The sequence below is a fragment of the Natrix helvetica genome (genome assembly GCF_964273705.1).
Source record: "Natrix helvetica genome assembly, chromosome: 11".
Classification (NCBI taxonomy): domain Eukaryota; kingdom Metazoa; phylum Chordata; class Lepidosauria; order Squamata; family Natricidae; genus Natrix; species Natrix helvetica.
This window is the reverse complement of record NC_138562.1, coordinates 19,869,111-19,896,877: the sequence shown is the minus strand read 5'-3', so window position 1 is coordinate 19,896,877 and position 27,767 is coordinate 19,869,111. Positions and strand designations below refer to the sequence as shown.

Genomic DNA, 27,767 nt, shown 5'->3' with positions numbered 1-27,767 from the left:
AAAGAAAGACTAATCGGAAAGGAGATATGAGGACGAGCAATTGTTGAGTAAAAACTAGTGGTAGGAGATTGGTGCCAGTCTGTCTTGGCCAAGCTGGATGCACTTAGGAGGGTATATTAAGTTGTTTACAAAGCATGCAGACTTCACAAAAGAGTCAACGAGGCCATTTGTCGGTTACCAAACTCCCCATCTTAAACCTTGGGGTTTTATGGCAGTTGGTTGCTATTCAATTTCACTCTGTTATTCCTAGCCCACTGGTCTAGCCCAAGGAGCTTGGAACCTTATCGGTGTCTGGTAGGTCGTCACCAACTTTGCTGTGGCCTGCAAATCTATTAAGGTCTCACCCACCATATCCAGATAGATTAATAGTCAAACCAACCAAAAGTTTTGCAAAAACTCTTCTACTATGTGGCATCCTGGTAAAGTTGTGGGAATACAAATCATGTAGCAAAAAGCAACCAGGGAAAATTGAAATAAATCTATCATTCTGTCTGTTTGTCTTTAGTCTGCCTGCCTACCCACCTGCCTATCTATCTGTCTGTCTGTCTGTCTATCTATCTATCTATCTATCTATCTATCATCTATCTATCTATCTATCTATCTATCTATCTATCTATCTATCTATCTATCTATCCTGTCTGTCTATCTTATCTATCTACCTATCTACCTACCTACCTATCTATCCATATATCCTATCTACTCTATCTTTCTACCATCCCTATCTATCTGTCTGTCTGTCTGTCTTTCTTAACTATCTATCTATCTATCCATCCATCCATCCTATCTACTCTAGCTTTCTATCATATCTATCTATCTATCTATCTATCTATCTATCTATCTATCTATCTATCATCTAACAATTAATCAGTGGAACAGCTTGCCTCCAGAAGTTGTGAATGCCCCAACACTGGAAGTCTTTAAGAAGATGTTGGATAGCTATTTGTCTGAAACGGTATAGGGTTTCCTGCCTAGGCAGGGGGTTGGACTAGAAGACCTCCAAGGTCCCTTCCAACTCTACTATTGTATTGTATTGTATTATTGTATTGTATTGTATTGTATCTACCTACCTATCTTCCTACCTACCTATCTATTTTTCTATCCATCTGTCCGTCAGTCTGGTCCATCCATCCATCCATCCATCCACCCACCCACCCACCCACCCAATCTATCTATCCTGTTTGTCTATCTGTCTTTCTTAACTATTTATCTGTCTGTCTGTCAAATTTATATGGCCAGACTACCCTCAATAATGAAATTCAGTGATAGACTTTGGCCCAGCCACGGTCTCTCACTCTCCATCATTCCTACTCGGGACCATCATATGGAAGAGGAGGAACGGTGTATTCTGCCATCAACTTTTAGAGGAAAAGAGAGATGCCTATATATATAAACATAAAAGATGTTGTTTGGCATCTCACTGGCTTGACCAAACCGTAAACATGGGAAGAAGAAAAAAATCTAATTGCAGATTTGCTGCCTAAACCGATCCTCCTCCCGTAACAAGGTGAGCTCCCTCTATGAAGAAAGCCATTCTTCTTAATTTCACGGATTGGTTCGCGAGGAGGAGCGTGAAATAAAAATCCATCCCACCCTGGCCTCCTCCCTTTCTCCATCTTGTCCCAGATAGGAATATCCCATCTTGTCAAATTAAAGCTTCAATCTCATCTCAGGAGGGGCGTTTGATCTATTCACGCTGCAGTCACGATGGTCTCTTTAACAGAAGAGACGCCGGCAAAAAAACACTTTTAAAAAGATCAAATCATTCCCTGAAAACAGAAGATGGAGGGAGCCGAAGCCATCCCCCCCTCCCCTTTTCACACTTGTCCAAAAGAATAGAAGAAGTGCAATAGAGTCTCAAATACTCTTTTGACAGATGGGGAGACAAATGGGGAGACTTTTAAAATCTCCCAGAGTCACAGCCATGGTCACTCTTCACAAACACACATCTCTATTTTGATGTTGACCTCAAAAGAGAAGCTAAGTCAACAAAGGGGTCAAAGGCCAGGAAACATTTTGCAAGCAAAGGCGGGTTAAAAGGGAAGGAGGTAAACGTTGCTTTGAACTTGGGAGACAGAAGCAACACACAGTTCTCGGTTGACGGGAAATCTTCCTGGCACCCCTTCACTCAAAAAAAAAAGAGAAAAAGAAGCAAAGTTGGAGACACCAAATTAATCCGGCATTTATCCTCTGGGTAGCATGGGGTGGGAGAGAAATTTGGAGAGAAAAATGATACATTCTTTCTGACCAAGGCTTCTTCCCAAGAGCCTGAAGCAAACTCCTGGTCCTGGCAAAAAACCCTTTTATTAATTTGCTGTGAATTCTGCTCATTCGCATCCAGCAAAGTCTTTCAAGGGAGGATTTGCGGTCACAGACCTTATCTGGCTTGCAGAACTGCCAGGCTGATATCTGTCAAACTTGGCAAGGAGCCTCGGAGAGTCACGAACCAATGAAGTGAACTAATTGTCTCCTGCAAACTCCACTTCCCTTTCGCTCCTCTTTTATTCCCTCTGGGAGGGGCCATTCATCATCCACCTGTGGCCTTACTCCCAAGTCGACCCCTGTTCTTTAGCTGTTCTTTTCTTCTGGCAGCTCTGTGCATGCGCATACTGGGAACAGGCTCCAGCTGTTCTTCTGCCTCACTGATGTCTGACTCCGAAGGCAGCTGATAACTGGCATACGGCCCTGGCCCCCTCTCTGCCTCTGACACAGAACCCTCCTTAGAGCCTTCCCCAGACTCAAGGTCTGGCCCAGGTTCCTCCACAGCCTCCTCACTGTCCGAATCTGCTGCCAGCTCTACTGGCCGCTGGCAAACCACAACACACTCAGAATAAGTATGGTTTCTCTGAGCTCCGCATTACTCATCTCATGTTTCATGTTCTTGTGACACACAAGATGACTGCGAAGAAGATGGGTCACGGGAGAAGGGTCCCCCAGATGTAAACACTATTTTTGTTTCACATTGTTTGGGTAATTTGGACCTCTTGGGGTGCTTTGTCCACTGAATCAAATCAAACTTCGTTCTAAGAAATAGAATGGCCGTCTTTCATCCAGGCTTTTCTTCTTTGGCGTAGACCAGAGGTGGCATTCAGCAGGTTCTGACCAGTTCTGGAGAACTGGTAGTGAAAATTTTGAGTAGTTCGGAGAACCGGCAAATACCACCTCTGGCTGGCCCCGCCCCCATCTATTCTCTGCCTCCCAAGTCCCAGCTGATCGGGAGGAAATGGGGATTTTGCAGTATCCTTCCCCTGCCACACCCACCAAACCACGCCCACAGAACCAGTAGTAAAAAATTTGGAATCCCACCACTGGCATAGACATCTTTCTAAAGTCTTTGAAAAGATGCAACCTTCCCAAACAGGCTTCCAACAAGCAAAATCGGCGAATTTGCTTTAACAGCCATGTGATTCATTTATTAACCACTGCAGTGATTCACTTAACAACAGTGCCCAAAAATGTTGTCCAATTGACTCAGTTAACAACGATCTTGCAGTTGTAAGTCAAGGACTACCTGGACATAGGAGCCAACCTAACAGGTTGGACTGATGGTTCAATGTGAACTTTGAAAATTGGGTGCCTAGAGTAAAGCAGGATTAGTAGATCACAGGTACGCACAATGTTCAAACTCAACATTGATCATGTTCCATGCAAAGCAATCTGAACGCATCACCCTTAAGTGCTCTCCAAGGTCCTGACAATAACAAATCAAGTGAAGCTTTCCCTTTGATATAGGTCAAGAGTTGCAAGGCTTTTGTTGGCAAGCGTCAAAGATGAGAACTTGGACATGACAGTTCCACAATGAGCCAATTGGAATAGCTAATATCACAAGCGGATCTTGTACTTAATATACCGGTGATCCCAGGTGAACCAGCATTTGCATAGAAAGAGGCTTCCCTCCTTCCTCTGACAGTACTATTAGACCAGATAAGAGCAGTGCCAACCAACCACTTGACTGAGTAGATCCGAAGCTTTTTCAAATGGTTTAATCCTCAAGAGATTCACCACCACCAACACTCTGAAGACAGAACAAGCTCCACCCTCAGCCCCCAAAGCCAAAAGCTCTGTGAGAAGAATTCAAGACAATGACTGAAAAAAGAAGCCACAACTCCTGGTTTTCACCCCTTGTTACTCTCAAGAAGCAACCCAGACCAGAGCTGGGCAGTGGGACATCCATGACCACCTGTCACGCATGCAGGGTTTGTTTATGCCCTGTGCCGAGTCCCTGAAATCTGACTGGTTAGCAAACCTGAGCATTGCCATTGCTAAACTATAGTTTAGGTCTCAGTAGAGGGTGTAACTCCAGTCAATTGTGATTTGTTCAGTAGAACCTGGTCAAACCTATCATGAGTTAAGACCACGGGCGAACCCAACGCTGGTCTGGTTTGCCTCCTTTAGTTCTTGTAATTTCCTTCTATTATTTTTTTTCTCTTACTGCCTCTCTGAATTTTGCTGTGTTGGACAAGAATTTTTAGAGGAAAAAACCTGTCAGATATCAACATCTGTTCCTCCCATTCTTCTATTCTCTAAAGCACCTGAGGGCAGAACCAGAAGCAAAGGATGGAAACTAAGCAAGGAGATACGCAACCTAGAATTAAGGACAAATTTCCTGGCAATGAGAACAATTAACCAGTAGAATAACTTGCATCCAGAAGTTGTCGGTATTCCAATACTGGAGGTTTTTAAGAAAGGATTCAACACCTATTTGTCTGAAATAGTATGGGGTTTCCTGATTGAACAGAGGGTTGGACTAGAAGATCTCCAAGTTCCCTTCCAACTCTTGTGATGATAGGTAGGGAGGTATGTAGGGAGGGAGGGAGGGAGGGAGAGAGAGAGGGAGGGAGAGATACATGATTAGATAGATGATAGATAGATAGATAGATAGATAGATAGATAGATAGATAGATAGATAGATAGATGATAGACAGACAGACACATACAGAGAGACATAGATAGATAGATAGATAGATAGATAGATAGATAGATAGATAGATAGATAGATAGAAAGATAGAAAGATAGACAGACACATACAGAGTGACATAGATAGATAAATAGATAGATGGATAGATAGATAGATGATAGATAGATAGATAGATAGATAGATAGATAGATAGATAGATAGATAGATAGATAGATAGATAGATAGATGATAGACAGACAGACACATACAGAGAGACATAGATAGATAGATAGATAGATAGATAGATAGATAGATAGATAGATAGATAGATAGATAGATAGAAAGATAGACAGACACATACAGAGTGACATAGATAGATAAATAGATAGATGGATGGATAGATAGATAGATAGATAGATAGATAGATAGATAGATAGATAGATAGATAGATAGATAGATAGATAGATAGATAGATTTATTTTAATTTTCCCCAGCTGCTTTTTGCTGCATTGCAAAAAGGGGGTTGGACTAGAAGACCTCCAAGGTCCTTCCAACTCTGCAATTATGCTATGTCATTATGTTTTTCTGCTCACCTTTTTCATTTGACAAAAGAGTCTGCACCAAACTATTGACCTCGGTAGGAGAGAAATCCAGTGGGAAGCCTATTTTCACCCATCTTTCACCCCCCCTCTCCATTCATGATTCTCCGCATTCCTTCCATTTAGAACAATGAATAAATAAATACGCTTCTTACCAACTGTGATTTAAATTCCTGGGCAATGAAAACGTTCCACCGAAGATAATGAAAAGCGGGCATTTAGCGACAGTTTCATTTTTGCGTGTTTAAATATTAATAACCCTCTTCATAAAATTGCATGTTTGCTTATTCCGAAGCTGTAATAATGCTGCTTATGAAAGGTCGTATTTTCTCCGGTGCTTTTTCATTCTGTCACTTTACTTGGAGTTGGGCAGCACAATTTGTTTAGCCAAAATGATAGAGTTTGTGTGTAGTGCGTGCCTGGCTGTGTTTTTATGGGAAAGAAGGCAAGTTTAATAACCAAAAAAAAAAAAAAAACCAACCCTGCCAGATCTATTTTTAAAAGCGTGATTGGAGTGATTTAATTTTTTTTAAGTTAGTATAACTTTCACTCACTCAAAGTAAAGGATCACAGTTCCTTTAAACCAGGAGGAAGATGCAGAGAATTTAATTCGTTTATTAGCTTTCTTCTAAGCTTCTTCCTTAAAATGATTATTAGACTTATAATTTCATACCAGAAAGAAAATAGTGCCTAAATTATCAGGAAAAAAAACGAAGATTGTCAAAAAAAATTACCTTGGATAATTTCCTCCAAAATCTAAGAACTCGTGTGATTCTTCCAGATTATGCTAAAAATCTACACCTCTCTCAACCCATATTTTTTTCAACCTTTCCCCCCCCCCCTTTATCTCTCAGGATACCCAAAGTTCACATTATTCCAACAATATCAAAACGCCGAGCTAACTTTGAAGTTGCTATTTAGCACATCTCAAATTATTTCAAGGCCAGAGGAATCCTCCAGTGTTGTAGTGGATGCACACACACAGATCAGACTCCTGAATCAAACCACGGCCGAGTCAAAAATCATATTTCCATCAGGAAAAAGGGACTCTCCCCAAGGATGAAATGCAAGTGGTTCACCTTAGGATCCATTGTAATTTTAAAACAGAAAACAAAATGAAATCCCTGATTCCAAACACAGCAGGAATGTTATTTCCTAGCCAATTGTCCTTCATTAATAATTCAGGTCAGCACTGCCACATCACACCAGGATCAAAAATGCCATTATAGATGGTGCAAAAAATCTATTTCCTTCCTTTGCTCCTATGGGCAGCACCCAACACAAGTCACTAACAGAGAAACTCAGGATAGAATGGAATGGAATGGAATGGAATATGGAGTATAGAACAGAATATGGAATAAAGAATAGAATAGAATAGAATAGAATAGAATATGGAATATAGAATAGAATAGAATTACAGACTTGGAAGGGACCTTGGAGGTCTTCTAGTCCAACCCGCTGCTAAAGCAGGAAACTCCATACCCAGGATGGTGAACCTATGGCACGCGTGCCACAGGTGGCATGCCGAGCCATTTGTCAGGGCACGCAAGGCGAGTTCAGCCTTTTTTAAAGTCCTCCCCAGGCTCCAGAGACCTTATAGGAGCTTGGGGAGGGCGAAAAGAGCCTCTCCCCCCACCCCCCGGAGGCCGTCCGGAGGTTTCAGGAGCTTCCCTGAAGCCTCTGGAGCGCAAAAAACTGGTCCTATGGGCAAAATCGGAAGTTCGGGAACGGACTTCCTGTTTGCTCTGAGGGTCGTTTTGACTGCTCTGGAGGCTTCAGGGACCTTCAGGAGGCTTCCCTGAAGCTTCCAGAGGACTAAAAATGACCCTACTAGTTTGCTCATATGGTCGTTTTTAGTCCTCCGGATGCTTCAGGGAAGCCTCCTGAAGGTCCCTGAAGCCTCCGGAGGGCCTCTGGGGCCAGCAGGGGGGCTGTTTTCGCCCTCCCCAGGCTTCTATAAAGCCTCTGGAGCCTGCGACAACGGAGAAAGTTAAGGTTTACAATCTTAGAAACTTTTTTCATGCACCAGCAGGAAACTTTATACCATTCTGGACCAATGATTGTCCAATCTCTTTTTAAAGACTTCCAGTGTTGGAGGTCCCACAACTTCTGGAGTCAAGCTGCCCCACTGGTTAACGGTCCTCCCCTGCCAGGAAATTTCTCCTTACTTCTAGGTTGCTTCTCTCCTCGATTAGTTCCCATCCATTTGAGTTTTCCACCAGAAAAAAAAATGGGCATCTTTTCATGCCTGCCAGGCGTCTCCTACCCATGCGTTGGCATTCAGCACGCATCCAACGGAAAGCTGGCCTTTCGTCTCTTTAACAACTCAGAACTCTATCCCAGCCCATTAACTTTCTTTGCTTCCAGAGGCTCAGCTGAGCCTCAATTCCTGTAGCCATTCATCCTTGACCCTCCCCCACCCCAGCCCTTCTCTCTTCCATCCCATCCTGGGCTCTGCAAAACACATCCAGAAGTCCCACTTTGCTTGTCTTCTTCTCACAGTCTCTGATCAGCCAGTTTCCTGCTGCTTTCCTCCTGGCCGGGGGCCAAGGCTGGAAAACACAGCTGCTCTGGAGGCCATGCAGAAGCCAGGAGAAAGGATTCCCTTTGGGTTGCTTTGCACACCATGGGATATCCTCCCCCCTCCCTCCCTTCCCTCCCGCCCCTGTTGGCTCTCGAGATTTTCCAAAAACCTGGCAACCCCCTCTCTCCGTTGAGATCCTGGCTTGGAGACCAGCTTCCAAACAAGCAAACAGTGAGCCTTTAAAAAAGAGGGGGGAAAGGATTGAAGGAGGACGGAGCCTTTCGCATTCTCTCCCTCCCGCAGGAAATCTTTTTTTAGACAAGGGATTCTGCAAAAAAGCCAACCCAGTTCTAGGATGCATCAACAGAGGGATAGAATTGAGATCACGTGAAGTGTTAATACCACAAATCCAGTTTTGGTCGCCATGATGTAGAAAAGATGTGGAGAATCTAGAAAGAGTGCAGAGAAGAGCAGCAAAGAGGATTAGGGGACTGGAGGCTAAAACATATGAAGAACGGTTGCAGGAACTGGGTAGGTCTAGTTTAATGAAAAGAAGGACTAGGGAAGACATGATAGCAGTCTTCCAATATCTCAGGGGCTGCCCCAAAGAAGAGGAAGGGGGTCCGTTTAGAGAGAGAGAAAGGAGAGGAGAGAGAGAGACAGGAAGAGACAGAGAGAAGGAGAGGAGAGACAGACAGACAGACAGAGAGAGGAGAGGAGAGAGAGACACAGAGACAGACAGACAGAGAAGGGGAGGAGAGAGAGAGAGGAGAGGGACACACACAGAGAGAGAGAGAGAGAGGAGAGAGAGAGAGAGAAGGAGAAAGGAAGAGACAGAGAGAGACACCCACAGAGACAGAGAGAGAGAAGGAGAGGAAAGAGAGAGAGGGGAGAGAGACACACAGAGAGAGAGACAGAGACAGAGAAGGAGAGGAGAGGAGAGAGAGACAGAGAGAGGGGAGAAGGAGAGGAGAAAGAGGAGAGAGAGAGACAGAGACAGACAGACAGACAGAGAAGGGGAGGAGAGAGAGAGAGGAGAGGGACACAGAGAGAGAGAGAGAGAGAGAGAGGAGAGAGAGAGGAGAGAGAGAGGAGAAAGGAAGAGACAGAAAGAGAGACACACAGAGACAGAGAGAGAGAAGGAGAGGAAATAGAGAGAAAGGAGAGAGACACACACAGAGAGAGAGACAGAGACAGAGAAGGAGAGGAGAGAGAGACAGAGGAAGAGGAGAGAGAGGAGAGGAGAGAGACAGAGAGAGAGGAGGGAAGAGCGGGGGGGGGGGAGAGAGAGCAGCACTGCCTTCAACAGACACTTGGGGGAGAGAGATTAGCAGAGGATAATGTTGCTTGCCATGCTGTGAATAGCTTGAGCTGCTCATGTCTGTTTGTTGTGTTGCTGTGAAAAATGCAAAGCCGGCCATTTTCCCCCCTTTCGGCTACTCAGCTGGTGACCCAGGAATTTAAAGTCCAGATGGTTAAAAGAAAGAGGAGGAAGAGGAGGACAGGATCTTATTTTAGGGGGTGTAAAAATGAAGGAGGAAAGCCACCATACTCTTACTATTTGAGTCGTGGAATGTAGGTAGAGGAGGAAGAGGAGAAGGAGAAGAAAAAGGAGGAGGAAAAGGAGGAGGAGGAGGATTACCAAAATCAGATGGAAGTCCACACCCAATCACACCCTTCAGAAGGCTTCACCCATTGCCAAAAAACTGTGCTGGCTCTTAGTAAATCTCAGCATTGCACAACATGTGAATTCAGGCCTCCTGGTTTGTTTGTCAGACAGCCTCCGCTGAGCTGATTCCACCCCCCCCTCTCTCTCTCTCTCTGAACCCCCCTCCAAAAGGAGAAATAAAACTGGGGTTTGTACATGATTCCTTTGTTAGTTAATTAGTTCTTTAGCTGGCCCCAAAAGCTTGCCTGGTGACTACATGGAGATGAGAAGGTCTTCCAGGGACAGTTTCTGCCTTGCTTTCCATTTGCAAGTCAATGAAAGGAGGATCTGTGCCCCCAGGAAGAAGAAGAAGAGAGGAAATGGGACGTTTGAGAGAAGAAGAAAAACTTGCATAAACAAACTCTCCTCCACCCCCAACCCCAAAATGCAAAGAGCAAAGGACCCATCAGAATAGAGCTGGGAGGGACCTTGGAGGTCTTCTAGTCCAGCCCCCTGCTCAAGCAGGAGACCCAATACAATTTGGCAACAAGCAGCTGTCCAGTCTCCTCTTAAAAGCTCCCCCCCCCCCCCCTGATGAAGCACCAAGCAACCAAGAGTTATCTCAACACCAACTCCTTTAAGTCTGGGACAAAACGGTCATTAAGTCACATGTTCAGTCCCCTTGTGACTTTGTATGGTCAGTAAATGAGCTGTTGTGAGTCAAGAGCTACTTGTCCCAAATGTGCTTTTTCTCCCCAAGAGGCAACTGGTTTTTCTTTGAAGATGTTTCACTTCTCATCCAAGGAGCTTCTTCAGCTCTGAGCTGGGCCCATCATCAGTTCTAGTTCTGCCTTAAGCTACAAAAGACCATGGAAGAGAAGGCCATGGAAGATCAGAGCTGAAGAAGCTTCTTGGATGAGAAGTGAAACCTTTTCAAAAAAAAAAGCCAGAAAGTCCAGTTGCCTCTTGAAGCTGAAGAGCTGAGGAAGGAGAAGGAGAAGAAGAAGAAGAAGAAGAAGAAGAAGAAGAAGAAGAAGAAGAAGAAGAAGAAGGAGGAGGAGGAGGAGGAGGAGGAGGAGGAGGAGGAGGGGAGGAGGAGGAGGAGGAGGAGGAGGAGGAGGAGGAGGAGGAGGAGGAGGAGGAGGAGGAAGAGGAGGAGGTGGAGGAGGAGGAGAAGGAGAAGGAGAAGGAGGAGGAGGAGAAGGAGAAGGAGGACAAGGAGGACAAGGACAAGGACAAGGAGAAGGAGAGCAGTTTATAATCATGAGGGTTATACAAAAAAAACCAGAAAGTCCAGTTGCCACTTGAAATTTAAAAAAAAAACCTTTAGGACAACCGATGGCCAGGATGATGGAGAATCCCCATAGACACATCAAAAACTTTCGATTTAAAGTTGGCAGTTAACCAAGCCAGAATTCCATAGCCCATCTTTTTATAGGGAAAAATGCCAAGATTGACTTTTCTTGTTGCTTTCTGAGTTGATAACATTTTAAAAAAAAAAAAACCAACCTTGGGTGATGATTTGAAGTTTTCCCCTCAAAAGTTCTATATGGGATAGGCTTAAGCACGGTCGGGGGAAAATTACAAGAACATTCTTTCTTTTTGTAAAGAAAGGCCAACTGAGGATTCCTCCATCTGGATCTACTTTACTTCAGTTCACAAAATCGGTCTGGGCTTTGCTTTTCCCAAGAAAATATGTGCCTTTTTCTTTTTTAAAGAAGTAGAAGACAGAATGTTGGATGGTGGCACCTTCAGACTTCACCAAAGGTTCTGCCCTAGTTGAAGAATCTTGAGGAGGCAACCCAAATCAAGGTCTACGCTGCACAAATTAGCAGGGTGGCACAGACCAACCAGGGTGGGTGGGTGGGTGTTTCTGTCCCTCTCCTTTTTCTAAAAAAGGGGGGCAAAATTTGGAAAGCTTTCTTTGAAGAGGACTTGCTGTCAAATCTTGTCACTCATCTTCCCTTTCATGCCCCATCGAGCTCATCTCTAAACCAACCCAGATTCTGCCACCCTCCTCCTTGCGAAGTGGTGCCCCACCCATCTGGGACCAGGCTGAGGTCACAATTTTGGGGTTTTTTGCCTCCTTGGAGTAGGATGACATCAAACCCAACATAGACAGGCCCCAGTTCCTGTAAAACCTTTTCAGCTCCTTCTAACAAAACAGCGGATGTGGGGATAAAAAGCATGGTCTCACTTTTCTCTCCCCCCCCCCATGGCAGTGGGCAAGGCCCTTGACCTCAAAGAGGCAGAGGCCAGGCCCAGATGGACCTTGGAGGTCAAGTTCAACCCGCTGGACTGCATAAACCTTTCCCCCAAAAGGAACAAATTAAAAACAGCTTTCTTTCCACAGACCAACCATGACAACAACAACCAAAGGCATTTTCTCCAGAGCTAGGGGAAGGGGTGGGTGGGGGCTGGACTCCCCAAACTCTAACTCCCAGCGAGCAATGCAGCCATTGTCCAGCGCAAAAGGGAACCAAGCAAAGTGAGTGTCTCTAATCTTCCAGGACATTTCTAAACACCTCCACCCTCCGATAGCAATCATCATAATAACTGGAGCACCACAAGAGGTATTGACAAAATTCCCATCGGTCAATTGCAAATGGCAGCTTTACTGGGAGCAGCTTTATACCTTGCAAAGACATTTTTACAACCCTCAAACAATGTCTGCCCATCTCAGCTCCTTGGGAAGGACTGGGTGGATGGATAAATCCAGTCTGAACATCTGTTGGATTTTGCAACCAACAACAACAACAACAACAACAACAACAACAACAACAATAATAATAATAATAATAATAATAATAATAATAATATTGGCATTGATAACATCCCCGTCAGTCAATTGCAAAAGGCAGCTTGACATCCTGCTACAAGAGTTTTACTACCATCCAACAACAACACCTGTCCAGTCCAGCCCAGCTCCTTGGAAAGGAGAGGATATGTGGACAAAAATGCCAAATCTAGTCTGAACATCTGTGTGATTGTGTTCACAGATGTGTGAACATCTGGCTGACAGGGCAGAGGAAACGTGACAATGACAACCTCGCCAGTCAATTGCCAGAGGCAGCTTGACTTGCTGCAGCTTACAGGAGACTTTTAAGAAGATTGAATAACATCTGTCTGTCCCAGCAAGAATTGGATAGGAGGATTTTAAAAATGCCAATTCCAGTGTGAACATCTGGCTGACCCTGCAATCAGCCATAATCAGAGTAACTTTCCCTCCCCCCTATGGTGTCCCTGAACCTCTTTTTCCAAGCTAACGCCCAGCGCAGGGACCAATGCAACCCCTCCACCCCCACCCCCACGCAGTCCAGAGCCCCTTCCCTTTTTTCTGATAAAGTTTCGGAGCGAATCAAACTCCTCCTCCCCCCCCTCCTCCCAAACTCGTGTCGAATTTAAAGACACGGGTTTTTGTTTTTTGTTTTTTGGTTGTCTTTTTGCTTCCACGCGCAAGGGCAAAACCTCTTCCGTGGAAACCTCGAGGAAAAAGAGGAGGGGGCGAGATTCGCGTGCAATTGTTGCCTCGCGCTTACATATCCAAAAACCAGGCCCTTCTGGGGGAAGGGGAAGGAGAGGGGGATAGGCAGACAGACAGACAGATAGATGAGAGAGAAGGGAGAGGGTGGGTGGGATGGATGGATGGATGGATGGATGGATGGATGGATGGATGGATGGATGGATAGATAGATAGATAGATAGATAGATAGATAGATAGATAGATGATAGATAGATAGATAGATAGATAGATAGATAGATAGATAGATAGATAGATAGATAGATAGATAGATAGATAGATAATTTTCGGCCTCGTGTCTCCGGGAGCACGTTTTCTTTACAAAAAACAAAACACGCCGACATTTAGACAACCCGCGGAGCACATACGCATTTCTCTCTCTCCCTCCCTCCTTTTTTTTAAGGATTCCGACGGAACTGCGCGGCGCATCTACTCAGAGGAGTAAATCCCCCTTGAATCGATCCCCCAACTGCGGCCGAGCCAAGGTCAGCGGAAAGCGCAGCCGGCAAAAGAGAAGGAGGGCTCCGTCAAATGTTCCTTTAACCGTTTTTTCTCCCCGGCTGCTTACATGGCCCCCCCATCCGTCCGTCCCCCCCCCATACACACCGGCGTCCTTCCTCCGCCCCCCAGCCAACTTTTATCTGCGAAAGACGGCCGAAGGACAATTCTCGCTCCTAAATCCGCGGGTGTCGGCTACGCTACGCCTTCCCTCTCTCCGCACGACTCGGAAGAAACCTTGAGTTTTCACACAGACACACCCCGACCTGAAGCCAAAGGCGGCCGCTTCGTCGTCTTTTTTACAGAACCCTCGCCAAGAAACGGAGACCCCGCAGAAAGAAAGAATTTCAACCGAAGACGAAGAACTGAGCGCCAGGGGCCGGCGAACCGATCGTCTGAACGGGGCTCGATTTAGTCCCGGATTTACAAGGCACGTTTGGATGCCAGATCCGGAGAAAACTTCATCAAATTATCTGAATTGGTCCAGAATTGACATGATTTACAATCCCAAGAAAGCGGGGGGAGAATCTAGGTTTAATCCACCAACATTAAAAGAGAGAGAGGGGGCACCGAGTCTTAGAAAAGCCCAGCCGAGATTTCCTTGAAAATGAATGTTTCTTTTTTGAAAATTGAAGAAACTTAACCAAGGGAAGGATCCGTTTTTGTGTCTAGGATGGCAGACAAATAGATATTTCTAAGGTAGGCCGGAAGTGCTAAGTGCTAAGCTAGAGAGGGAGAGATAAGCAGAGAGGCTCCCCTCCATCCAGGAAAATATATATATAGAATATTTTAAATTTACCTTCGTGGGTTGGGTCTGTCCAGATGGTTCTGCTGCCCCTTCCTGTTGTGGTCCAAACGTTTTGGGGGAATGGTGGCAATGAAAAGGTGAGCGAGCAGGGATCCAGGAGCCCAACAGGGTTTTTTGCAAGAAGAGAAAAGACGTGAACAAACGTTTTCTCCTGCTCACCAAGCAGCTCTTCCGCGGAAATAAAACAGCCACAATTAGAAGGAAGAAGAAGCAAAAACCAGAGTTTCGGGGTAAAAGGGAAAAGTTTCTTTCAAACCTGTAAGCTTCCTGCCTCCCCCACAGGTTCTTTTGACAGGTTGGCTTTTTCTGAAGCATTGAAAAGTTGCCCTGCAATTTTAATTTTTAATTTTTAAATTTAAAATTGACAATGAAAGAAGAAGAAGAAGAAGAAAGAAAGAAAAGGGGGTGGGGCAAATCACCAAATTAAAATAAAAAACCAGGCCTAGGGTATCCTTTCCCAAACAATAAACTTTTAATGCTAAAGCAGTTATATAACCAAAAGCTGTACATTGTCGATCTGTGTGGGGGTTTTTTTAACCTTTTTTTTTCTTTTTTGTTAGAAAATGAAATTGTGTGGGTTTTTTTTAAATGGGATTCTTTTTTTTTCCCTTCTCATAAATATGGTTCAGTTCCCGGCACTTGTTTCAATAATTAAATTACAAATGATAAATATGGCATCGTGGATATGTATTTACACACAAAAAGAGGTATTACAAAAAGGCAACTGTTTTATACTAAACTGCCAGGAGAGCTGGGTGAAATTAAAATCACACTTTTTTTTCATCGTAAAAAATAGACTGAATGACACCCCTTCCCATTTCTGCCATTAGAAGAAAATACATTCACAACAGAAAGGAAAAGGAAAAGAAAGAGGGAAGGGAGGAGAAAGAGAGGGGAGAGAGAGAGAGAGAGAGAAAAGAAAGAAAAAGACAGAGAAAGAGAGAGAGAGAGAGAGAGAGAACAAAAAAGAAGAAAAAGGAAAAAGGAAGAAAGTGAGTGAGTGAGTGAGTGAGTGAAAGAGAGAGAAAAAAGGAAAGAAAGAAACAAGAAAAACAGAAAGAAGGAAGGAGGGAGGGAAGGAAGGGAGTGAAAGAGAAAAAGAAAAAAGAAGAAAGAAAGAAAGAAAGAAAGAAAGAAGAAAGAAGAAAGAAAGAAAGAAAGAAAGAAAGAAAGAAAGAAAGAAAGAAAGAAAGAAAGAAAGAAATTGAGAGAGAGAATATAGGACTTTGGCAAGTTTAAAAACTGTGTTTTCCTTCTACTTTTAACAAGCACAACTACAAGGCCAAGAGAAACCCTCAGTTTTTGTTTCCGAACTTCCCACGGAAGAAGACGGGGTTGAGAGACGGTGTGAAAAATGAAACATCCACTGAAGTCGATTACAAAAGGCAAGGAAAGAAAGAAGAAGAAGAAAAAAGTGGGGGAAGGACGCAAGAACGAACTAGAAGAATTGTTATTTTTTTAAAAAAAGAAAAAGCTGAAAGAAACGCACGACGCAGAAAGAAAGAAAACCACCGGCTAATCCTGAGAACAGCAGACATGATTTAAGTCCAGCCTCTGGCGGCTCTTGTTGGGGTCGCGGGGTGAGGGATGAAGATGCTGCCCCCTGAATACCCCCACTTTCCTTCTTCCTTTTGGCAATCTTTTTTTGTTTTCCTCCGGTAAAATCCAGCAGCAGCAGCAGCAGCAGTAGGCCAGGCAGCATGGCTGGCTGTCTTGGATGTCTCTTGAGAATCCAAGGGAGGAGGGAGGCAGGGCAGGCCCCCTCCTCAGACATACCATTCATTGAAGTTGGGGGGCAGACCTGGGTTGGGGTTGGCCGTCTGAACAGGAGCGGCAGGAGGGGCAGCTTTCCCGGAGTCCTTACTGGGGGCAGCAGCCAGGGCGGGGGGCGTGGAGGATTCGTAGCCTGAACTGGCCGCAGGAGACGATTCGGAGCTCTGCGTTTCGTGGACCTGAAAAGGGGAGGGAGAGAGAGAGAGAGAAAGAGAGAAAAATAAAAAAAAGAACGAGAATTATCACGGGATCAGAACTGGTTGTTTATTTCATGGATACCTTTGTCTGCTTGTTTCATGGACAGTGCAAACCAGATTTTTTTTTTTAAAAAAACCCAATAATTATAAGGAGAAGGAGCATAAAAGGAGCAGCCGAAGAACATATTCACACATGCCTCCCCATTGGGGGGGAGAGAGAAAGAGAAAGAGAGGGGGGAAGAGACAGAGAGAAGGAGAGAGAGGGAGAGGAAGGGGAGGGAGAGAGAGGAGAGAGAGAAAGAGAGAAGGAGAGGGAGGGAGAGGGGGAGGGAGAGAATAGGGGATAAGCTTAAAGCAACCCTCCCCCATTCAATAGATTTTTTTTAAACCAACCAGCAAAAGTAGAAAAGATCCAAGAATGAATCAAACAAGAAAGGATCGTGAAGAAAAATTTTTGTATTTGTTTGCATTTGTGTGTATGAGAGGGTGGGGAGGAGGGAGAGAGATAGACTGAAAGACAGAGACAGAGAGAAGAGGGGATAAATTTCAACCAAACTTCAAATCAAAAGATTTTTTGACTGGAAGCAGACACAGTAAACAAAAACCCCACTCCAGATTCAATCCAGAATGAACCAGAACAAGAAGGGATTCTGGAGGAGAGGAAACAATTTTCGGCCTTCCCTGCAAAGGAACAAGGCCTCCAGCCAACCTGCAGGGTGACAATTAGGAGGCATTACCCTTGACTGATAGGCAGAGAGGAAGGCAGTAAATGACCTTGGAAGGGATTTATAGTTCAGGAGCTTACACCCCTGCAGGAGAAAATGCAGCTTACTTCACTATAGCAACTCCTGCTTCAGAGCTCCTGAGAAAGTCTTCTAGCAGAAAGTGTGGGTTTGATGTGTGTAGATGAGATAGATAAACCAGGGAACAGTCAATGAAGGTGGAATAATTTTGCAGCAAAAAAGCAAAATAAAACAGGAATTTAAATCAAACAGGAAAGTTCCTAGTCTGGCGAGAGTCACCAAGTGCCATTATTTTAAAAATAAAATAGTAGGATAATAAAAGTTTGCCCAGTTCTTTTTCTTTCCCTTTCTCTGACCCAGATGCTTATTCTGAAGGCCAGAGTACAAGCACTACGGCACTGGACGATCCACTTAGTGGCTGTTCAAAGTTACATCGTCCCCCTGGTCAAAATTCAGCCACTTGACCACTGACTCCTAATTCCGACGGTCTGCCAAGCAAAGTCCATGGGAAAGCTGGATTCATTTAACAACCGTGTGACTAACCTAAGAATGGTGGTGATTCACTTAACGACGGTGGCCAGGGCAGTCAGACAATGGGGCAAAAGTCACTTAGGAAATATCTCACTTAGCAACAGGAAAGTTGAGGCTCAACTCTGAACATAAGTCAAGGACAACCCCACAGAGAGAAGCATAAAAAATGCACACATGCTGTATTCTGGGTTCTTATCTAAATAGCTAATAGTAGACAAAAATAAATAAATGCACATAGAAGACCATAATATGTAGTATTAGTAGACAAAAATAAATAAATGAATATAGAAGTCTATAATACGTAGAAATAAACAACTGTTTGGGCACAGAGACATACCGGTATCAAAATATATGAACTATGCTGTACTCTTTGTATAAATTATTGCTATTGGCCACTCTATGTAGTTTGTAGAGTGTAACTGTACACACAAACGTCCGTGCAATCTGCTTTCAGGTATAAATAGATTTATTTTTAGGAGGAATGAGAAAGAGAGTTCACTTGTGTGTCATTACACACCTACAAACACACGTTTACTCTGGGAAGATCCAAGCTGGATATCACTTACGATTCTGCAAGATTATTATTATTATTTTAAATTCTACAATCAAAACCAGAAGCGACACTGTATAAAGAACGAACCTTACCTTCATGTGCTTCCTTAAGGAACTGGGGTGCGTGTAAGACTTATCGCAAACTTTGCAGACGTAAGGCTTGTCCGACGTGTGTACATGCATGTGTTTCTTTCGGTCGCTGCTGTTTGCAAAACGCCGGTCGCAGCCTTCGAATTCGCATTTGAAGGGTTTCTCCCCTGCAGATGGACAGGAACACAGGTAGAAAAGATCAGGGGGGGGGGGCAACTAGGGATTTTCACATTTTGCTCCTTACTGGTGTTTTCATTCTCTCTCTCTCTCTCTCTCTCTCTCTTCCTGATTAATTTTTTCCTTCTACTTTTCCCATTCTGTTTTTTTTTTTTTTTGCAGGAATAGGCTGGAGGGAGGGAAGGAAGGAAGGAAAGAAGGAAGGAAGGAAAGAAGTGAGAAAAGAAAGGAGAAAACAAGGGAGGGAGGAAAGAGAAGAGAGGGAGAGAGAGAAAGAGGAAGGGAGGGAGGAAAAGCGAGAGAAGAGAGGGAGGGAGGTCAAATTGGGGTTGTTGACAATTAAATGGCCATTGTGTCTTTAATCCTGTGTTTATCACATGGACTATTGGAAAAGATTAAGAAACAGACTTTGGAGTGATTTATGAACTATAAACAGAAGAGAAGCGGAAATAACAATGGCCAGCCTTTAATTCTGGAGTGACTCAGCGGAGAATCCCAATAAATGCTAGAAAATAACATTATTGGCTGCTTCCAATTTAATTCTCTCCCTCTCCCTCTCTCTCTCTCTCTGTGTGTGTGTGTGTGTGTAGGAACTAAACTCTTTCTCAAAAAAAAAAGTAGGGAAAGAGGAAAAAAGAATACTGGGAGCAAAAAAAGTATCACTGATTTAATTAGAAGATGTGCCAATCAAGTCATTAAAAGAGAGAGCGGAAGTGAAGGAAAATGAGATTTCATTTGCATCTCTATGGTTCGCTTAGCCTTAGACTGTCTGAGCAAGTCGCTTTAAAAAAAAAAGGAATCCACACACACCTTCCAATGAATGCCCCCCTCCCCCCCCCTTGGACTCATAGGACGCCCTCCCCCAAATCAGGAGGGGGGAGGCTGAGAGCAACGAGAGGGGAAAGCTAAGGAGGCCTCGGGAATTTCATTTGGGAAGGAAACAAAAACACCCCGCTTAAAACAAAACCATCCCTACAGACAGGCACGTAGGTTAAAAAAATAAATTAAAAGAGAATAAAACAGGCAGTTCCTTTGAGAAATTGACAAGACGGGCGGTGAAATTGACCAGCCTGGAGGATAAAAATGAATTTCAATCCGGATTTGATCCGGAGTGAAAAGGCCAAACACGTCCCGAAATTTCTCTGCGGCTTCTTTCTGCCCCTATTTCTTCTTCCGTCCCCCTTCCTGCCCCCCAACACCCACCTCCAAACCCACTTTGCATTTTCCCCAGCCCTCTCTCTCTCTTTTGCAGCCCTGTCAACCAGCCCCCTTTTCCATTGCCGAGCTGCGGTTCGGCGAAATCCATCCCTTTTATCAACCCCCTCCCGCGAAACCCCAAACGAACCCGGGCCTGTTTTTTTTTTTTTGCCCGGTCCTCCGAAAGCGAACCTAGACCCGAGATCGAGCGTAAACCAGTTTCAACAGGTGGAGAGGCTCAAGAGAGTCCGTCGGACGGAGCGGGGGTGGGGGGTATCCCCTTCTCTCTCTCTCTCTCTCTCTCTCTCTCTCTTACCTGTGTGGGTCCTTTTATGGATTTTGAGGTTCTCGGACCGGGCGAAAATCTTCCCGCATCCGGGGAAAGGGCAGGGAAAAGGTTTCTCGCCCGTGTGAACGCGGATGTGGTTGACCAGTTTGTATTTGGCCTTGAAGGATTTGCCTTGGCGGGGGCACTCGTCCCAGAAGCACACGTGGCTGTTCTGCTCGGGACCCCCGACGTGTTCCAGCGTGACGTGGGTGACCAGTTCGTGCATGGTGCTGAATTGCCGGTCGCAACACTTCTTGGAGCGGCCCGGCGGCGGCGGTGGCGAAGTCTCTTCCAGCCACTTGCAAGCCAGTTCTTGCTTCACCGGTTGCCGCATGTAGCGGAAGAAAGCGCCGGGCCCCGCGTGGTGGTGGTGGTGGTGATGGGCCGCCGCCACGTTCATGCCCGCCACGTTCACGGGCCCGTAGTTGGGGAAGGGCGGCGCGGCCCCATAAGCGTCCGCTCTGGGGCTGGAGACCCCCCGGTAGGAATCCGGCCGGCCGAAAAACTCTCCACGCAGACCCAGGTGCAGCTGGCCTCCCTCCACGGGGCCCGACGGCGAAGGCAGCCCGTTCTGCTCGTGCAAGCCGGGGAAAAGCAAGTAGCCCCCCGCGCTGTCCGCCAAGCCGCCCGGCGCGTTGAGTCCGCCCGGGGCGTTGCTGCCGAAAAGGCCGTGCTGAGCCGGGGAGCCGCCGGGAGTCCCGCTCGGCCCTCCGCCGCATCCTCCGCCGCTCGAGGGCGCTTCGGCCAGGGCGCAGCCCCCGCGGTTGCGGAAGAGAAAGTCCCGCGTGGAATTGAAGGCGGCCACGTAAGGAGAAGGCACCTGGGCGCCGGCAGCGGCGGCGTGAGGGTGAGGGGGCGGCGGAGGGTGGTGGTGGTGGTGGTGGTGATGGGGGTGCGGATGATGGGTCGGGTGGTGGTGATGGTGGGCGAAGCCCGAAGCCTGCGGCGTAAAGGCGGATCCCTGACCCGAGGCCAGCTCGTGGGCGGCCGGGCTGAGTTTAAAGGAAGGCTCGGCGAAAGGAGGGTGAGGGTTGAGGCCCATGGCCACGTCGTGCGGGTGGGGGCGAGAGGACGCGAAGCCCCCGACCCCCAAGGTGGGGAACTGGGGCCCGCCGTCCAGCAGCATGGCCATCGTCCGCCTTCAGACGGCCGCGAAGGAGAGGCGGCGGCGTCGATCCACGGCAGCGTTCCTCTCTCTCGCCTCTTCCTTCCGTCGACGCCGGAGGGGCGCCCCCTCCCCTCCGGCAACGCGGGGCCGCTCCGAGCCCCCTTCTCGCCTCCTCCGGCCTCGGCTGCCCCCCTCGGCGTCCTTCCCCTCCGCTGCCTCCACCTCCCGCCGCCTGGAGATCAGCCCCACACAATAGCCGGGCAGGCAGGAGGGCTGGCGCGGCGGCTCCGCCACGGCCGAACTCACACGCGCGCTCGACCTCGCCAAACCGTGGCAGAAGAAGCAGAAGAAGAAGAAAAGAGAGCCGGGCAGCGGGGAGGGGTGGGGAGGAAAAAACCCCACCCACCCGTCCCCGGAGGACCAAGGACGGCGATGCCCCCCGGCCGCGCGGGCCAGGAAAAAAAATAGGGGGTCGCCCCCCGCGCTGCCCCCGAGGAGGGGATCCCCGCCGCCTGCCTGATCCGTAGGACGCCCTCCACTTCGGCGGAGCGACGTCCTGGCACTGGCTGGGATCGGGCGCTTCTCCCGGGCTAACCCAGAGGGAAGCAGCCGAGGGAGGGGGCGCCAAGGAGCGAAGAGCGGGTGGGGAGGGGGCGGAGGGGGGGCGGGGGAGGAGAGAGGGAGACCCAACTTCGGAGGGGGGGCTGCGTCTGGGCCAGCCAATGGGGTGCCAGCCAGCCGGTTGTCACCTGACCCTCCACCCGGGATGCCCATTGGCCCGCTCGCCAGGACGGACAAGCTCCCCTTATTGAAAATGGCAGCTGGCGGCCAAGCCCGCCTCGTGATTGGACGGGGCGCCCTCTCCGTGGGGCGCAGGTAAGGTGAAAGGCTGCTGGCCCAGCGGGTCCCCCCCCCCGCAGCGTTTTGTTTACTGGAGATGCGACGGAGGGGGGGAGAGACAGAGAGAAAGGGGGAAGGGGAGGGAGGGGAGGTGCTCGCGCATCCTCCCCCTTAGCCCCCCCCCATCCCCAATCAGAGTAGTGGTCTTTGCAGGCGCTGAGCAAGTCCGAAGCCCCGCCGCTTCCTCGCCTTTCGCCTGGACGCCACCCGCCCGCCCCCTCCTCGCCGCCCGCTCCGACGCTATTAAATTGCCTTCGTTAATTCTGATTATTCGCGATTTTTCCCCTTTTGATTTTTTGCTGGTCTGGTGACTTTTTTTCCCCCTCGGAGAAGCCGAATCCGGACGCCCCGGCGCTAAGTCCCAGAAAGCGGGCGAGGAAAAGGGGGCTCCTTCCCCGACCGAAGGAGGCGGATGATTCCACGGGGAGATCGTCCCGGCGTGGAAAGTTACCGGATCGTGGCCTCTGCCCCATTGCCTTCTGCCGTCCTGCTTCGTCTCGTCCGGCCACGAAGCTTCTCACAGCCGCTTTTGCCTCGGTTTAGGGGCGCTTTTGCAAAACCTTTCGAAGAAAAGAAAAGAAAAGAAAAGGGGGAAATTAAGGGAGGAGGAATATGGGGAGAATTGGGGGGGGGGAAACGAGGCAGATGAGATTTTGGTGGGGTTGCTCTGCCCGGTTAGGGAATGTCCCCACCCCTCACTGCTTCCAAGGAAAATTCGCCGCTCTCCCCGCCAGGAAACTTGCGCGTTTGATCCGGCCAGAAAGACGGCGCTGACTCGGGGGTCTAAAATACAGCCAGCAGCAGCCGCCTCTAGCTAAACCCCCTCCCCTTCTCTTCCCCTCATCATCTTTATTTTAGGGAACCGGTCAGAACGGGGTGGGGGGGGAGTGGAGAAAGAGCGCAAGACCAGAGACAAGAAAAAAGGGGGGCGGGTAATAAAGCTCTAATCTCCCCTCCCCCAATTTACAGACCTCCACCCCCTCCTCGCAAAAAAACCCAAAAAACACCGGGATTCCGCTGTTTTCCGGGAGTAACTAGCGGATCTCGGTCGGGTTTACACGCTCGCCAATTTTGGGGGGTACCCATCCCGCCCCGCCCCTCCTCTCCTGGCCGGTCGGCAACCGAGAAAGGAGCTTCACGGGGAAGGGGGACGGGTGGGGGCAGGAGGCGGCAGCTGGTGCGAGAGAGAAGAGCAGCACTAAGGGTCAACGCGGTTTGCGCCTCCTTGGTGCCTCCACACGCGCGCCGGCGGTCGCGCGTGCATGGGCACGCAAACACGGGGGCAAAAAGGAAGTGGCCCCGGGCGAGTGGGCGTTGCCTTGCTGTGTTTGTGTTTCAAAAACTTGCACAGTGCGCGGGCATCGGTCATGGGGTGAGAAGGGGGGAGGTAGAGGATGGGACGCCCCCTCCTCCCAAGAGCGCGAGAAAACACGGGGAGGGGGCTTGAAATCTACATTTTGCTAATCCGGAGGGACGAGGGGACCCCCGGAGGCCTTTGATCCGGACGAGGGGGCTTCCCACGGCCTTCCTGGGCTCCGCGGAACTTTCTCAACCGCTGCCCCCGCTCTGCGAAGGAGCCAGGCGTTGGGGACTCCCGGCTTCCCCCTTCCCCGATTTGTCCCGTTCTTCGCCCGGCCGGGTCTGCCTGGTTTAGGCCGCCTGGGCCCCGCGAGAGTCGCCTCCTATGTGGGGCCCCCGGCGTCTGCCCTTCGAGGCCGGGCCAGAGAAAATGAATGACCTCCCGCGCGTGTTTTGCTCTTGTCTGGCTGACACGTGCAAGAATTAGATCACCAAGCAAGGGCGCCTGGGTTTTTAGGGCAGCTTTCTGAGCAGGGCGCTTCGAGCTGGCTGGCTCGGGTGACCTTTGCGGGGGCATCAGGCCTCGCTGTTATCCACACACACACACACCGCCCCGCTCTCCCGTGGCCTTCGCCTTGCGAGACGCCGCGCAACTTCCAGCGCTTCCAGAGTAACTACTTTCGCGGGGATTGGATCTCCCGCGGGGGGCGCCCCCCGCCCGCGTCTTTCTCCCCACCTTCCTCTGCAGACTTTTTCCTCTAAGTGGGAGGGGGTGAGCGACAAAACCCCGCAGGCCGAGAGGGAAGGAGGAGGAGCCCCGGTTGCATTTAACAAACCACAAAAAACTTATAAGTAAAATGAGATGGGGAGGGGAATAGACCCAGATCAGGCGGCCTCCCCCCCTCCTGCTGAATTTAATAAAGAAAGAGCAACGTCTCCCATCCGCGTGGGAGGAGATCCGCATTTCCCTCGCAGGCCGAATGGATCCCTTGCCTTTGTTGTGCGCAAGAGAAAAGGGGAAGCTAAGAGGGAGTCGTTTTGGGAAACTGGGACGTTTTCCCGGGTCGGATTTTCCTGGGGTTGTTTGGAAAACGAAGGGGGGTAAAACGGAGGAGCGGCATGGAATCCCCCGATCGCGGAGACTCGTAGCTGCTTTTGCGGCCTGGCCAGGACGAGGGAGAGACGGAGGGAAGGGTGGGCGAGTGGGCGGAGAAGGCCAACTTGACCTACGGGTAGATGAAGCGACATAAATGAAGCTGTAAATCTTTTTATGCCTTTCTCTCCCGTCTCTTCTGCCCAGCCAGCCTCCTCTGGCGACCGGGGAAGTGAATGCACGCAGACCCCAGAATGGGCGAAACTGGAATTCCCCCTAACCCCTTAAGGAGGAGAGAGGGGCGAAGGACCGGGAGAGGTTAGGAGTAGTCCCGATTTTCACTCTTGCAAAGAGGTTTTATCATCCGAAAAAGTCGACAGGAGAAATATTTAAAAAAAACAAAAAAACAAAAACAAAAACAAAAAAGCGGGCCGGGGTTTTTAAAAGGAATTCTTAAAGGATTTTTATATGTATATATAAATACATTTTAGAAATTAATTAACCGCTCTTCCTCCACTGCCCGCCCTCATTCAATTTCGAGCATTTATTTCGTGCGTTAGAAATTTCTCATTATATTATACGACAGCTTTCTCTTTCCCTTTCTTTCTTTTTCTTTCTTTCTTTATTCCTTTCTCTTCCTTTCTTTCTTCCTTTATTCCTTTCTCTCCCTTTCTCTTTCTTTCTTTCTTTCTCTTCCTTTCTTTTTCTCTTCCTTCCTTCCTTCCTCTCTCCCTCTCCCTCCCTCTTTCTTTTACAGAATTGGGATAACAACAGCAACGTCCACAAAAAAATTTCCCCTTGAAATCCGGCCTCCCCTTGCCTTGAAATCCACGGGGCAAAGAAAACGTGGATCCGAGTTGGATTGCCCGCTTACTTGGCTTATTTAGGAGAGAGAGAGACAGAGAGACAGAGAGAGAGAGACGCGTTGGGTGAGCCCATTAGTTCATCCGCATTTATTCCTCTTGCAAAGAAAGGCTTGGGAGGGTAAGTCTGTATTTCACGCATTTCCGGCCAGATATGAAATCCTTCCCACCTCTCTCTCTCTCTCTCTCTCTCTCTCTCTCTCTCTCTCTCTCTCTCTCTCTCTCTCTCTCTCTCTCTCTCCTCCCTCCCTCCCTCCCTCCCTCCCTCCCTCCCTCCCTCCCTCCCTCTCTCTCACTCTCTCGATCAAATACGATCAAACTTCCACAAAAAAAACCCCAAAAGGCTGTTCGGGAAGTTTCTGGGCCTTATGCTCTTTTCTTGCTGGAAGAATAAGGGGAAATATGCCAAGCCCGTGAGGATAATAAAAATTTCCTGGTTTTTTTTAATTAAGCATATCAATGGTCAGCTACAGGGGCAGACTGCACCCGCCCACCTCCAAATGACACCCTTTTAAAAATCAATTTACTTTTTCTCCGCTTCCTTATTTAATTCCGCTGGCCCTTCGGTTCGCCTTTAAGAGGCTAGAGAGGAGGGGAAAACCCCAGTTTCTGCCTCACCGTTTCTCCGCCTCTCTTTGGGGGGGGGGTTAAAATAATTTGCCTTCAGTTGGGAGAAGAAGAAAAAGAAAGAAAGTGAAAGGATGGGGGCAGAATCTCTCTCCCTACCTGCAAGCGGACGCCCGTGACAATTCTGCGCCTTTATTTAATTCTCCACAATTTGGTGAACGCAATAAAACCGAGCCTCAATGGATCCCCACGTACGCTTCATCCCTCCCGGACAGATCCCTTTTTGGGGTGGGGAAAACCGACCCTCGTCCCTTCCGATCAACTAGTTCTGGCGTCGAGATTAGGAAGGGAAGGAATGGCCTCGTTCTGGAGTGAAAGATTGGAAGGGATTTTAAAAGCCTAAAAGAAAAGAAAACCTCCGAGGAGGAGAATCACGCGCGTCCCCCCACCCCCTCCGTGGCTCCAATATTTCTAAGCATTTTGCGGGTCCAAAAAATACCAAGCTTCCGAGGAAAAAGGGAGGCTTCGCGCGTCCGCCCGTGGCAAATTCAACGCGGGCTACGAAGAAGCACGCCAGGCGAGTTTTCCTTGGAAAACTCGGGAGGGCCGAAAGCAATCCACGCGGGCGTGTGAATTTCAGCAGGCCCGACCCGGGGAAACTAGCTCGAAGTCCAAGGAAGCAGTAGGAAAAGGAACGAGGCGTCCACGGTGTTTTTTTTTGAGGGCGCAGAACACGGGGGGGGGGGGGAGAAAAGCCAAGAACGTGGGAACAGGTCGAAGCGGGCGGTTTCTCTAAAAGCGGGGGAAGATGCGGGGGGGGGCTCTTGGGCGAGATGCCCAAGCGAGAAATCGATCGTGAGGATTGAAAAATGAGAGCGTTGGGTCGAAATCCAGGGGGCTCGTTTTCTGTAGAGTTTTAGGGGTGCCACAATGGCGTGTGAGTTAATCGATGGAATAGGGTTTCATATATGGGGGGGGGAGAAAAAACATTCACACTGCTCTTAAAACCGAGCAGGTGGATACGGGGGCTGTTGGAAAGGCGTCACCTTTTCCCACGCGAGGAGGGAATTCTAACCACGCAGCCTTAGGCCCAGACGGTTTGGCCTTAATCTCCAGTCCAGGCCTTTTTCTGGCCCAGTTCGCCCATTTATTCCACTACGCCCAGCCGTGGCGGGGGGAGGGGGGCTTGTGAGATCCAGGTGTGGATACAAACCGCAAATTCCCCTCCGCCCCTCTCTACCTGGCGCTATAATTTATCCACCGGTTGTCACCCGTTAGGAGCGCCGCTTATACACCTGGTTGCTTGGGCGCAGAACGAATCCCGCCTCGCGTTTTCAGCGGTTCAAAAGCAGAAGGTTTGGGGAAGCGGAGCGCCCGTGATAAGCGTCCTGCCTTTGAGTAAAACTGGGGTACGTTTGCAAAGGCGCCCCCTGAAGCCACGATCTTGGGCACGGTTCTTCTCCAAAGGCCTCGCCGTTTTACCTGAATCGTTCGAGGCTCTTGCCTGACTCAAACCTACATCTTAGGCAAGCTATCAAATTCATTTCTTGTCCTTGCTACCCGAGATAGGCCTTCCTTCCTTCCTTCCTTCCTTCCTTCCTTCCTTCCTTCCTTCCTTCCTTCTTTCTTTCTTTCTTTCTTTCTCTCTCTTTCTTTCTCTCCCTCTCCCTCCCTCCCTCCCTCCCTCTCTCTCTCTCTTTCTCTCCAAGCAAGATCGGGAAGCGCTTAATGGTCTCCCATCCTGGAAAAAAGCAAGACAAAAATTGGGGAGGGGGATCATTTATTCATGCTGGTTAAATCAATCACCTGATATGAACCAATCGGTATGATTTGCAAACGTAGCAGATAAAAAGAGAG

General features: G+C 48.2%; 1 protein-coding gene across 1 annotated transcript; it reads right to left on the bottom strand.

The window, feature by feature from the left end:
* Nucleotides 1-15,928: 15,928 nt before the first annotated feature.
* On the bottom strand, nucleotides 15,929-21,212 carry ZIC3 (Zic family member 3; the record flags this gene model as incomplete). Its single annotated transcript, XM_081963817.1, has 3 exons — nucleotides 15,929-16,444; nucleotides 18,382-18,545; nucleotides 20,069-21,212. The coding sequence occupies 3 exons, from the start codon at nucleotides 21,210-21,212 to the stop codon at nucleotides 16,259-16,261; spliced, it is 1,494 nt and encodes a 497-aa protein (XP_081819943.1). The 3' UTR covers nucleotides 15,929-16,258.
* Nucleotides 21,213-27,767: the final 6,555 nt, after the last annotated feature.